The 13,549-nt window shown below is 39.7% G+C and overlaps 1 protein-coding gene across 3 annotated transcripts in view; it reads right to left on the reverse strand.

Annotated features, from left to right (window-relative positions):
• sytl5 (synaptotagmin-like 5) overlaps nt 1–13,549 on the reverse strand; it is a 464,560-nt gene that overhangs the window by 33,966 nt on the left and 417,045 nt on the right. For 2 of the 3 annotated variants that reach the window (XM_051927103.1, XM_051927102.1), the window contains 2 exons: nt 12,049–12,147; nt 5,268–5,333 (listed from right to left, as the gene is read on the reverse strand). In XM_051927103.1, the coding sequence (XP_051783063.1) occupies nt 5,268–5,333; nt 12,049–12,147 (165 nt within the window). The remainder of the gene's footprint in view (nt 1–5,267; nt 5,334–12,048; nt 12,148–13,549) is intronic. The other variant, XM_051927104.1, reaches the window with a different exon arrangement.

Below are 13,549 nucleotides of genomic sequence, written 5' to 3' on the forward strand. Positions count from 1 at the left end.
TTGATGGTCCCATTTTACATTGCTCTCGACATGCTGGTACTCCACTCTGTATTGTCATCTGTGTGCATTTTGCCTTACTAGGCAGCTGCCTCCTTCACTTTGCCCTAAATGACTAATCAGTGGTCTGTACGGTCTGTACAGTGTGCCCCAGTGCAGGGTCTCTAACTACTGACTTTAGCTCATCCTCCCCCTTTTAAAAGCCTTCACACAGGATTCACTTTAGGATTTAGTGCCTTCAAACATTTGGAAAATATACAGAGATATTCTACTAAATGAAACAGTGACTGGAAAATAAATGCTGTATGCCTAAAAGCATAAAAACAATTTTAAATAATTATACGAAATTGTTTTATTGATTTAGCTACTTTAGCTTTGCTGCTACAAACCAAGTGATAGAAAACTATGGAAAAAGATTTCATCTACCCATCCATAGTTATAAATCCATCCAACTCCATTTTTGGGGTCTCAGGTGGCTATTGGGTGCAAGACAACTGGCCCTGGGATGCCAGTCCATCATTGGGCACATTCATTCCCATGTCCCATAATGTCAACTTCTAGAGTAAACCCACTCCCAAAAGCATCACCTACTAGAAAACACTCTCAAATAGGAGAAGCAAATGTTTAGCAATAATGCACAGAAGTGTGGAACATGTTAAAGTGTATACTTCTTTTATCTTGTGTTGTCTCGGAGCATTTCTGCATATTTATTCAGGCTATCAGAGCTGTGTGGATGTACTGAGAAGCCGCAGACAAAGTGTATACTGTTGTGTTTTCCGGTACAACATTTTAGGCTTTATTATAGTAAACAGACCATTAGTAATGGATGAATTTAACAATGTAAAAGCAATATGTGAAAAGGGGATTTAGGAAAAATGCCATTGCTCATAACCCCCCCCCCCCCAGGAAACCCTGAATTGGATTAATCTTCACCTTTCCTCATCTGTTTACATTTACTTAGGTTTGCATTCCTACCCTAACTCTGCTTCTCTAGTAGCACAACATAAGAGGTCCAACAGGCTTGTCCAATGGACATCATTATTAGCAACTGTTTTCATTTTCCAATTCCCTGATATATGTTAAGCCTGCATTCACCCACTGATATCATGGCAGCAGCTACTAGATTCTCTTTGCTCTCCTGGGTTTAGTGTGTTTTAATTAGATACGGAGTGGCGTTTAAGTGAATAAACTGTGTGACCAAGACTGTGACTATATTATAGAGCTTATAAGAGTTTAGCAAAAAAAGGTTTGGACAAAAGATGATAGGCAGACAATGACATCATTCTAAGGGCGTGTGGAGAAGCTGCAAACAAATACTTGATGGGCTTACAACGGTTTAGAAGTAAACATTTTAGAACACATTGCGGGCCAAGTTTGAGACCACTTTAGAAAATAGATCCATCAGATCTGTTCTTCTTTTGAACCATCAGCTAAACAAACTGAGTGGAAAAACAATGTCTTTGAACAGACTGTTGTATTTGGGGATGAAAACAGACATGCACATGTTAGGAATTCTGAGAAAATATGTAAATACAAAACCAAAAGTTAAGAAGTGTTACTATCTATTAGAACATTTATATTTAAGCTTAGATAAACTAACCTGTGTGTATATGCTTGTAAGATAATAAACAGGGGATTTTGGGGACTTTGTTGTTTAACTTGTACCTTAGAATTAGCTTAAAATAACTTCAGATTAACAGAAGAGCAAGTCTCAGTCATTCAGTTTTGACTATTCTATAGTCGGGTCCATAAGTATTTGTACAGTGACACAATTGTCATAATTTTGTCTCTGTACAGTACCAAAATCGATTTGATTGAAGTATGGGCTTTCAGTTTTAATTGAAGGTGTTTAACAAAAATATTGTATGGATCATTTAGAAAAGACAGACACTTTTGTACAATGTCCCCCTATTTTCAGGGGGAATCATAAATATAATGAACATTTTCAATATTTGGTTGAAAATCCTTGGTAATCAATGACTTTCTTAAGTTTGGAACCCAGGGCAATCTCCAAGTGCCAGGCCTTTACTGCAGCTGTCTTCAGTTGCTGCTTGTTCGTTGGACTTTCCGCCATCAGTTTTGTCTTCAGCAAGTGACATGCATGTCCATTTGTACTGAGGTCAGTTGACTGACTTGGCATTTGAAGAATATTCTACTTCTTTGCATTGAAAAGCACTTGGTTTGCTTTCTCTGTATGTTTTGGCTCATTGTCCATCTGTATTGTGAAGCGTCATCCTATCAGTTATGCAGCATTTGGCTGAATCTGAGCGGAATGTATAGCCCTGTACACTTCAGAATTCATCCTGTTACTTCTGCCAGCAGTCATATCATCAATAAACACTCATGACTGACTTCCATTTGCAGCCACGCATGTCCATGCAATGAAACTGCCTCCACCATGTTTCAGAAATGATGTGGTATTCACTCGACCATGAGCCGTTTCTTCTCTTCTCCATACTTTTCTCTTTCCAACATTCTGGTATGTATTGATCTTCATTTCCTTTTTCAAAAGAAAATTGTTCCAGAACTGGAAAGGCTTTTAAAAAATGTTTCCATGGAAAAGTCTAATCAGTCCTTCCTATGCTTGAGGCTTACCAGTGGCTGGCACCTTGTTGTAAACCCTCTGTCTTTACTTTCATGTTTTCTTTTGATTGTAGTAGACTTTGGCAATGATAAGTCAACCTCCCAGAGAGTGTTCTTGGTTTGGCTAAATATTGTGAAGGAGTTCTTCTTCACCAAGGACAGAATTCTGCATTCATCCAGTACAGTTGCCTTCCATGGTTGTCTGAACCTTCTGGTGTTGCCGAGTTCACCAGTGCATTCCTTTTTTTTTAAGAATATACCAGATGGTTGATTTGACCACACCTCATGTTTCTGCTATTTCTCTAAAGGGTTTGTTTTGTTTTCTCTGCCCAGTGATGGTCTGTTTTTACTTGCATGGCCAGCTCTTTGGACCTCATATTGAAAGTTCACAGTGACAGCTTTCAAATGCAAATTGCATACTTGGAATCAATTCCAGATCTTTTACCTGTTTAATATTTAATGAAATAATAAGGGAACTGCTGCCACCTGGCTATAGAACAGCTTGTCAGTCAAATTTCCATATACGTTTGAGTCATTTCAAATTGGAGGTGGGGGGCTATGCAGAAAAATATCTGTCATCCCTAAACGACTCATATGATATTTTTGCTGAGCCACTCAAAGCTCAAAGTCTACACTTCAATCACATCTTGATTGCTTTATTTCAAATCCATTGTGGTGGCATACAGAGCCAAAATGATGAAAATTGTGTTATTGAGCAAATACTTATGGACTTGAGTGTAACTTACTAAAAATAACCATCAAGCATCAGTATAACAGAAAGAACTTTAATTGCAGTGATATGGTCGCTATATAGCTTTTGAGAGAGGCAGACGAAATGGAGGGATGACGCACAGCTTTTAATATGAGAATGCTGCATTGGTATGAGTAAGTGAGAGCATAGGCTTTCCTGAAGATGCATCGAAAAAACATGCTGTCCGAGGATGAAAGAGCAGCACCACCTAAAATGACTGGGCCACAAAGTTGCATACTTTTAAAAGACGCCTTAGTTGGATTAAGGAGAATGGGCTCCTTAAATTACATGGTCACCTCTTTCCTAGTTAGACTGAAGCGAAGATTGCTTTTACAAACATTGATCTGAATCAATCACGTTGTATGTTTTCCTATACTTTTGATTCTAGTATTTGATGCCTGGTTTCTCTCCAAATAATAATAAGTAACAGTTAAATTAAAATTTGAATATTACCTCCCTCAAACTGCCTCAGTGTGCTTGTTCAAGTGATTTATTTATTTATTTTTACCTCTTTCAAAAGGTACCAACCGGGAAAACCGAAGGATAAAGGAGCCGTAAACAGGAGAAACTCCTAGCCTTGTTGGAGTATGTCTTGCATGGTTTTTCAGGTATGAACTGTGCTTAATCTGTTAGAACTGTGCAGCCATTTTACAGGTAACGATGAGGTAGCCAGCCTCTGACCCCTGCTAAGGTACTGAAGCTGAGGTAGCTAGCCTCGGCCATATATTCTAGGTAGTGATCTGGGAAGTCCTAGCAGGAGTGCGGCTCTTAAAGTGGCCCATGTTAAAGTATTCTGAAGTGTACTTCTTTCAGAGGATGGGACCAGGGGCCGCAATTGTCCCTTGGATTCTGTTGAGGTACTTTAACTTGTATTTGATCTGGAACCTGACAGGGGCAGTGAGAGGTCCTCAGCCACTGTCGTGATGAGTGAATGTTACATACTGTAGGCAAGTATTAAGGGGTGTACTGTACATGTAAATCAAGGCTAATAATTTAGGCACCCCCAGCATTAACTTGTCCACCAATTTGAAAAGAACCTTAGAAATTACAGTACCTCTCGTAAACACTTTTACACAGCAAAATAATGAAGGTTTGAACTTTACATTCAATTTCAATTACAGATTCTGATCCCAGTTATTGTATTGCACATTCTGAACAATCAAATGCTCTGAAATTATATTGTTTTAGAATTCTCTTTAACTTACCTGTTGCTGAATATGTTACAGGATGATAAGTATTAAAGTAATGCACAATATTTATTAAGATTATTTTTAAGGCTGTGGCTACCAGAGGCATCTGGAGGCTATGATTTCTGCCAATGGAGAAGACTGGCAGTGTACCCAAAATTTTACACACAATCCATCCACTGCTTCATTTTTTTCAGTCTTTTAAATTCAGCAAATAAATAGTGAGTGAGCATTAAAGGAAATACATCATGTTTAAATATGAGATTAATACTTTGAGATTCAGTAAATAAACAGTTTGAGCAGGGGTGTCCAGTTAAACTCAGCTTCATCCTCCAAACATCAGGCACAAGAGGTTGGCTGAAACAAGTGGCTAAAGTCCTTGGATTTAAATTAAAATAACTTTCCTAAAGTTATTTATTCAGAATTGCTTGCAATATTAATCCAATTGCAAAAAAAAAAAAAAAAATCATCCTGTGCAACATGGTCAATTGTTTTAACATCTAGTATTGCTTTATGACTTGAGTGCATCCTGGAGGTGATGCAAATACCTGATGAGATGGGTTTATCAGATTTACGTCTGGCAAATATGAACATTCCATGCCAACGAAAGAGATAATCAGGGGAACACACCATTACTGATTTGTAAAAAGAAATGAACACACATATCATGGAGACCACCACAGTCCTAAAGGAGCTAAAACAGACAAGTGAGATGGAGAGGAGACAATGAGAAAAGCAGAGGAACTCACAGTTTCTGCGTCAAAGTCAGGAACATTTAGGTAACTCCATTTTCTTTCGGAGCCAAACTGAGCAGTCTTACATCAAGAGCAAAGATTTAAGGAAGCAGAAAGAAGAAATCAGAAAGACAGAGGGACAACATGGAGAAAGAAAGCATTTGGTACTAAAGAGCATTAGGGTGGGGATCACAGTGTGTACTTTCACAAGGCACTTTGCAGAGCAAATAGGATTTATAGCATATTATTGAAAAAGTCACGAAAACAACAAATAAAGTCAAAAAAAAAAAACAGTAGAACAAGTCAAAGGAGGATGAAATATTGACTAGCACCAAGGGAGAACTTAGATGGGGCATGATGTTAAGAATACAGAATTCTGCACTGTGGAAAAGAAGAATATCATTAGAGTTGTAGATCTTGTGAGTCTTTGTTTTGGAGGGTCATTATGGTCATGTGTACAAAGTACAGTGAAACTCCTACTTGCAGGTGCGAATCAACATGCAACACATTGTCACGACCCACCAAGGTTAATGGACTTTAACTGAGCCCCTTGCAGTCACTCATGACTGCTACATTGATGACGAATCAAGTATCTCCTGCACTGCATGTTTCACTGTGTATGGTTTAGTTTATTAGGGCAATCAGAATAATATCAGGAAACAGAAACATTCAAGTTGGTATGTCTCTGATTTGTTTTAAGATAAAAGAATTTTTCAGAAAGCATTTGATAAGGTGCCACGTGAGAGATTGGGCATCAAACTAAAAGAAGTGGGAGTTCAGAGTGTAGTGTGCTCACGGGTGCAGAATTGGACATGTACACAATCTTAACACAGGAAGCAGACGGTTAAGGTAAGAGGAACCTTTTCAGAACCGGCTGACGTTAGGAGTACTGTTTTTAATACATATAAATGGCTTGAGACAGGAATATAAGTAACAAGCTGGTTAAGTGTGTGGATGATACCAACCTAGGTTAACTGGCAAATAATCTCGAATCCATTGACTCATTACAGAGGGACTTGGACAGCATACAGGCCTGGGCAGATTTGTGGCAGATGAAATTTAATGTCAGTAAATGTAAAGTATTACACATAGGAAGTAAAAATGTTAGGTTTGAATACACAATGGGCGGTCAGAAAATCGAGAGTACACCTTATGAGAAGGATTTAGGAGTCATAGTGGACTCTGTGCTATCAACTTCCAGTGGTCAAAAGCCATTAAGAAAGCTAACGGAATGTTACGTTATATAACACAATGTGTAGAGTACAAGTCCAAGAAGGTTGTGCTCAACCTTTATAATGCACTGGTGAGGCCTCATCTGGAGTATTGTGTGCAGTTTTGGTCTCCAGGCTACAAAAAGGACATAGCAGCACTAGAAAAGGTCCAGAGAAGAGCAACTAGGCTGATTCCAGGGCTACAGGGGTTGAATTATGAGGAAAGATTAAAAGAGCTGAGCCTGTACAGTTTAAGTAAAAGAAGATTAAGAAAATGATATGACTGAAGTGTTTAAAATTATGACGGGAATAAGTACAGTGGATTGAGACTATCACTTTAAAATGACTTCATCAAGAACACGGGGACACAGTTGGAAACTTGTTAATGGTAAGTTTTGCGCATATATTAGGAAGTTTTTCTTCACAAGGAAACCAGAGACACATGAAATAAGTTACCAAGTAATGAAGAATTTGTACAGTAGAATTTTAAGGTCATTGAAAGCTCAACTTGATGTTATTTTGGAGGGATTAAGTGGGCTAAAGGTCTGTTCTCCTCAAAAAATTTCTAATGTTCTAGTTAAGTATAATTATATAAAAAAAATAATTATTGGCCTTTAAGTGTGTGTAAGAATGGGCTATGAACCTTGCCATGTGGAGTAATCACCTAACCTACATTTTTCTCATGCAGATGTTTTCCTATAGTCTATCCAAATGTTTCTGTATACATTTAATTTTAAGCAGTCTGGCTTAGCTAAATGTATCAGGCTTTCTTGCTTTATTAAATGCAATTGTGAATAAGAATTCTCTTGTCCTTGTGGCACTGAGCAATAAAGAAACTAAACTAAGCATTCAGTGGAAGGCAGAGGATTGTCCCAGAGGTATGGAAAAGCACTTCTGCATTTTGATTTCAGTGCTATTCTAACATATTCAAAGTGTAAAGAAAAATCTGAACATGAAACAGCATATAATACAGAAATAACAGATGAGGTGCAGGATGGGGCCCAAGGGCATGTCACTGATTCCATTTGACATCTGAAGGCTTCAGAGGAAATGGCACACACTGAGGAGGATAAACACTGTAAAGCAGACTTGCAGCGATAAAGAGTTTAGCAAACTCCGATATCTAAGCAACTCAAAATCAACACTTCAGAATCTCATCTTCAACCAGACAGATATTGTTCATTATAAGAATCAAGTTTCTTTGCTGACAACAGGAACTTTTATATATTGTCTCTGTGAGGGCTTTGCGAGGCTGCATGAAAAAGCAAAATATGTTGAGCAAAAATGTCCTTTTATTTTCTTGCTGTTACTCTGAGAATTCTTTAAGTGCTGTAATTAATAATTTTGTGAACACGTACTTAGACAGCATTGGAGCGAATAAAAAGAACAAATCAGCCAGCATTAAGTTTGGACTTGAGCTTTAGGGAATTTTGCCAGAGTGAAAGAAGCATTGCACATAATGAAAAAATTCAAGCAATTCTTTAGTCATCTAGAAAACAAATACTCCCCAAAGGGGTCCGACAGCAGCTCTCTGGCATTCTTTTGATGGAAGACTCAGCTCAGGCCGGGCATGGATTCTGCTGAGGGTACAACAAATGAGGAAAGGACACACATCCAACTGCAAAGAGCAGCATGAGGGAAAAAACAGATAGAAAATGTACAAAACACGAGACCCATTTTGGGAATACAAACTGTTGATTTGTTGTAGTTGGCTGCAGAGTGGTGCAGTGGCATAGTGGTTAGCACTGCATCTCATGAGAATGGACTCAAATACTGGCTTGCTTTGCTGTCTGTGTAGAGTTTTCATATTCTCCCAGTATTTGTGTACATTTTTCTTTCCTTTGATATTCCAAAGCTCTGTGCGTTAGGCTCACTGGTGCCTCTAAACTGGCCCTGTGCGTATCAGTGTGTGTGTATGTGAATGGGCTAACTCCCTAACTAATGTCCTCCTGCAGCCCAAAGCTAGTTTACGCAGAATCAGGAAATGCATGGAGATGAATTTTATAGTCCTATAAAATCATAAACCTTTTACAGATTACTCTCAGATGCAGCAAAGTCCATGCCAGATGGGTTATCGAAGTGTCTGACCTTCTCCTCAAACTGCCTGCCCATACATACAGCATACTGCCAAGCTCATACAGCAACTGATGTGATCATTTTCTGTTGCACTTCCTTGGGAGTTTCTTTATTTTTCAAAAGACGGCCTGCTTATTTAAATATTTGTTTTGAGAGACATTCAAACACGGTACATGGAGCTGATACACCTTTGTGTTCTTATTCTTATTATTTCCTTTTAACGGATTCATTTGGGGCTCGATTCCAAAGTGCTTGTGCGTATCTTCTTCTTACCCCCCCACCCCACCCACTACCCCCACGCGTGTCCATGTAGGTTTTTTCTTTGTTTAACAGTCAAGAAATGAAGAGCATTAAATGAACGGAAGCCTCTAAAGTGACCATTCTAACTGAGCATTGTGTGATAAGCAGTGGGTCATGACAAACTCCAGCCCCCAGTAAACAGGTTTGATAAATTTTAATGTTTTATTTCATATTTTTATTGTTGCTCGGAGAACAAATGTGCTGCTCAGGTTTTCAATTTGAAGAGAAGTGACAAGACGGGGTGTATATCTGGTGGTTTAAAAAAGGTAAACTTAAAAAACTAAAGGCATCCACAGTTGGCCACAATAACAAACGTCATTCCAAGCATCATCTTCTATGCAGCTGTAGCAATGCCACATATGGGGTCGTCCTGCTTAGCGTTGTGTCTGATATTACTTCACAGATGCCTGGGATGTAAATGTGGGGTCTGTGTCTTTAGACGAGGTTTGCATGAATGTAGAGGGGCTTTTGGGAATTGTAGTTTTTGTCTATCAGTATGCACTGCAAATATAAAAAAGCAGAAGTGGAAGATACAGTTGGTCTTTTTGATGTTCCAATCACTTTACCAACTTCAGGAGTGAAGAGGGCATTTATGAAACTGCAAGATATTGCTGAAAGGGTTCACCCTGCTATCAGTTACCGCGGACCGCAGTGAGCATTTGTGCCATACCTGCCCGCGATGCTCTTCAGGGAAGAGACGCACCTCACTAAACAACATCTGAAGGCGGGTGATAGGACTGTTCTGGTACAGTATATCCTTTATTCAGAAAGCAGTTTACACAAGAGGGCAATCCATTACGTCTTTAAAACCATATAAGCTGTTTATTTCACTAACTGATTTATATTTAACAGTAAGGACTTTCCAGACTATGTATATCGTGTGGAGGTGCACATCTTATATGTTTACTGTTGTTTGTCATTGTTGTCTTTGTAAATAGCTACATATATTTTGGTGTTTCCATTTACTTAAACATTTCCTGGTGTGACTGGTTGGTAGGGGTTGGTGTGGGTCTAATTCCATCCCTCCATCATTTCTTAAATCTGTCTCTCTCAAAAGTCAGGGTTGACTACAGCATGTATCCAGCTCAGAGCAAGTGTGACTTGGTGCTTATCTTAACAGCGCATGGCAGAAGGCAGGTGAACCAGTCCTGGCAGTTCATCAGTCCATTACAAGGCATGTTGAAAAGCACACACAATCTCTCGATTCCATGGAACCATTTATAGAGGTCAATGAGCCTAACCTGCACGTTACTAGGGGGGCTAAAACCTGAATACCTGGAGGGAATCCCTCACTACACACACTGAACAGTCCCAGAGCTCAGAAACATATGAGGTAGCAGCACCAATGACGCACAAAATGACTACAAAGCAGATTTGGAGACAGAGCATCTGAGGAGAACTCCTACAGAGGCATATGTGACATGTTAAAAGTGGGGTCTCAGTTTGGGCTAAGAACACAGAGAAAACCATTTTTAAGACTTGACGCTGTTTTAACAATGCAAATTATCTCCCTCTGCTGCATGGAACAATAGAATAACAGGCCCTTAGTTCATAAAGTTTATTTAATTTGAGTGTTAAAAAGCTTATTAGTGTTCCATTCTCAATAATCAGTATATTTCTTATACAGTAACACAGGCTTGAATATGCAGATTGGACGTGACTGCCAAGGAGACAAATTGGAGTCATTCTGATTTCTGCGGAACTGTTTAAGTTAAGGGTTAGCTGAAGTGTTGTTTTATTAATGCGCACTCTGGGAACTGCGTTACTTTTCCAAAGTTGTTTTGGTCAGCATTATCTGTTGGAAGGAAACAAAAAAAAACTAATTTCATGTTGAACTTCACGCTGGTCTGGAAAAGTTTTTGCTGAAAGTAATCATATTAATGCTTCTTTTGGAGTCTACAGCATTTTTATTTAATAAAAGGAAAAGACAAATATTCTGCTAATAAGAGTTGAGTGAACAAGCAGACGAGTCAGGCCAGAGAGAGCAGACCCCCCTCATTCTGTGGACGGTTCCCATCCTATGTGCAGACTGCCATCTTTCTTTCTTGCTTTGTATTTTTCCGTTTATTAGATTCTAGGTGAGCGGTTTATTAAACCAAACAATTATCTTTTCATTAAGTGTATTTAGTTTAAAAGAAGAAAAAAAAAGTTTAGCTTCTTTTGGTTTTCTCCGCATAAAAAGTACTGCTTACAAGGGATGGACATACAAAAGCCATGTTTTTCATGTATCAGTACATTCATCTGTTTTATTAAGCATCTTATTCAGTTTGAGGTTTTACTGAGCTGGAGCACATCCTGACAGCAATGGCAACGGAGAACAGTCCCCTCACAGAATTCCAGCTCAAGCAGAATCACACACACAATTACCCAGCAGTACAAACTGGGTGACATCTGTTGACCTGACTGTACCTCTTTGGAGTGTGGGAGGTAACTGGGGTGGTCCATTTAACTCACACTTCAAGTCCCTCATTTTTTGGGGTAGAGCCTCTGTTAACTGTTAAAGCCCTTATGGTACTCCAGTTTTGTGAAGATGTGTGTGCGTTAAGCTGACTGATGCTACCAAATTGGCCAGGTGTGAGTAGGACATGATGGACTGGTGCCCTGTTTTCTGCTATGCTTCTCATGCTGCCCAGATAGGTTGAAGTCTCCCATTACCCTGAACTCGATTAAGCAGGTTTGAAAATTGTATGTTAGTTAGATGAGGAAACTCTTCATCCTTAAGTTGATGAAGAGTAACAAAGAGCGTGACAGAAATGATCAATGTGTAACAGTGAATTGAACTTACAACAACCAGGCCTTGATTGAAAATTCACTTTAAAAACCCTGCACTTCTGAAATGTTAATAAAGCAAATGCTGCACTGATTTTTTTAGCTGAATGTGTACAGTATGACTGCATATTTCCATAAATAATGGGGGCACAATTGATTAAATCTCTTTCATATTACTGGTGGAACAGCTGCAAAATCTCAGCTGAAATTCTGAAATAGACAAATTACAGACATTTAAAAACTGAGAACATTCTGAAGTTAAGTGGAGTAAATAAGAGATTCTGTTATAATATTTTGACCTTATTAAGCCAGAAATTCACCCCCCTGCCCTCTTTTTTATTTTTATAACTTGCATTATTTGTTTAAGGGCACATACATTTCTTTCATGGGTCACTATCATTTAAGAGGAAATGAGACGGGCACGAAGTAAAAACCCTTACCATTGACAGTCCACTTGACAGACTGCTTCTGTGAGTAACTGAGCGGCGTCCAGCCATTTCCTCGATGTCATCCTCTCTTTCTACTTCTTCCAAGTCCTCCTGAAAACATGAAAACTCATTTGAAACAAAAAACAGCAAAGAGTAATCATCATCATACTCAATTAATGTTTGCACATGGCCAGCATTTTACATCCTCATATTACAAACACTAGAGATGGCAACCGACCACTACTGCCATTTCTGCTCTCTAAATACCCCTGCTGCTTTTCTCTATATATTATGGCAATGCCCACCCAACTGTTCCTACTGGTCCTTCAGCTCTGCATCGGTTTGCTCGATTTTTTTCTATAGCTATTCCTTTCTAATCTTGTATCCTTCTCTGCCTGCACTTCTTGGCTCTCCGTTTTCCCTCTACATAGAAAGGGTCCCCCTCACCCAAGGTACCATTGCAGCAAAGTTGGCTCTGCTCTCTCGATATAAACACATGGAGTCTCTCTCTCTCTTTCTTTTAACTTAATTTTATTAAATGAAGTGGTTCTTCTCTTTTCTGTTCTGTGGATCAACTTGTCAACAAGTTTCACAATCAGTAATTTCCATAGTCAAGCTGGTTGGTGCTGGGTGGCCAGAAATTAGAAATGTGCAGACATTTTGTTTTTTCTTAACCCATCCTTTCCTGACCTAGAGTTGGGTCCAGCGGCTGTGGGGCATCTGTTGGTGAAGAAAGATTCACGGATCTTGACTTTGCTGACGATTCTGTGATCTTCGCTGAGTCAATGGAGGCTCTGATCAGGGCACTCGAGAGACTGAGCGAGGAGTCTGAGTGTCTGGGCTTGCGAGTGTCCTGGATAAAAACCAAGATCCAGGCCTTTAATGACCTCTTGGGCACAGCCATCAGCAGTGTGTCTGTCTGCGAAGAGTGTATTGACCTTGTTGAGAGGTTTACTTACCTTGGCAGTGACATTCATGTCTCTGGTGACTCTTCCTATGAAGTCAGTAGACGGATTGGGAGAGCATGGGGGGTCATGAGGTCGCTGGAAAGGGGTGTGTGGTGCTCGCGATATCTTTACAAAAGGACGAAAGTCCAAGTCTTTAGAGTCCTGGTGCTTCCTGTCTTCCTATATGGTTGGAAGACATGGACCCTATCCAGTGACCTAAGATGAAGACTGGACTCCTTTGGTACTGTGTCTCTCCGGAAAATCCTTGGGTACCGTTGGTTTGACTTTGTGTCGAATGAGCGGTTGCTCATGGAGTCCAGAATGAGGCACATAACCTGCATTGTGAGGGAGCGTCAGTTACGGCACTACAGCCATGTGGTGCGTTTTCCCGAGGGTGATCCGGCTCATAAGATCCTCATTGTTGGGGACCCGAGTGGCTGGACCAGGCCAAGGGGTCACCCATGTAACACCTGGCTACGGCAGATAGAGGGTCATTTCTGGAGGGTGGGACCGGACCGTGTGTGCCTGGGGGGGTTGCAAACCGGGATCCTGAGTTGTTTTGTCGT

The sequence above is a fragment of the Erpetoichthys calabaricus genome, chromosome 4 (assembly GCF_900747795.2).
Source record: "Erpetoichthys calabaricus chromosome 4, fErpCal1.3, whole genome shotgun sequence".
NCBI lineage: Eukaryota > Metazoa > Chordata > Cladistia > Polypteriformes > Polypteridae > Erpetoichthys > Erpetoichthys calabaricus.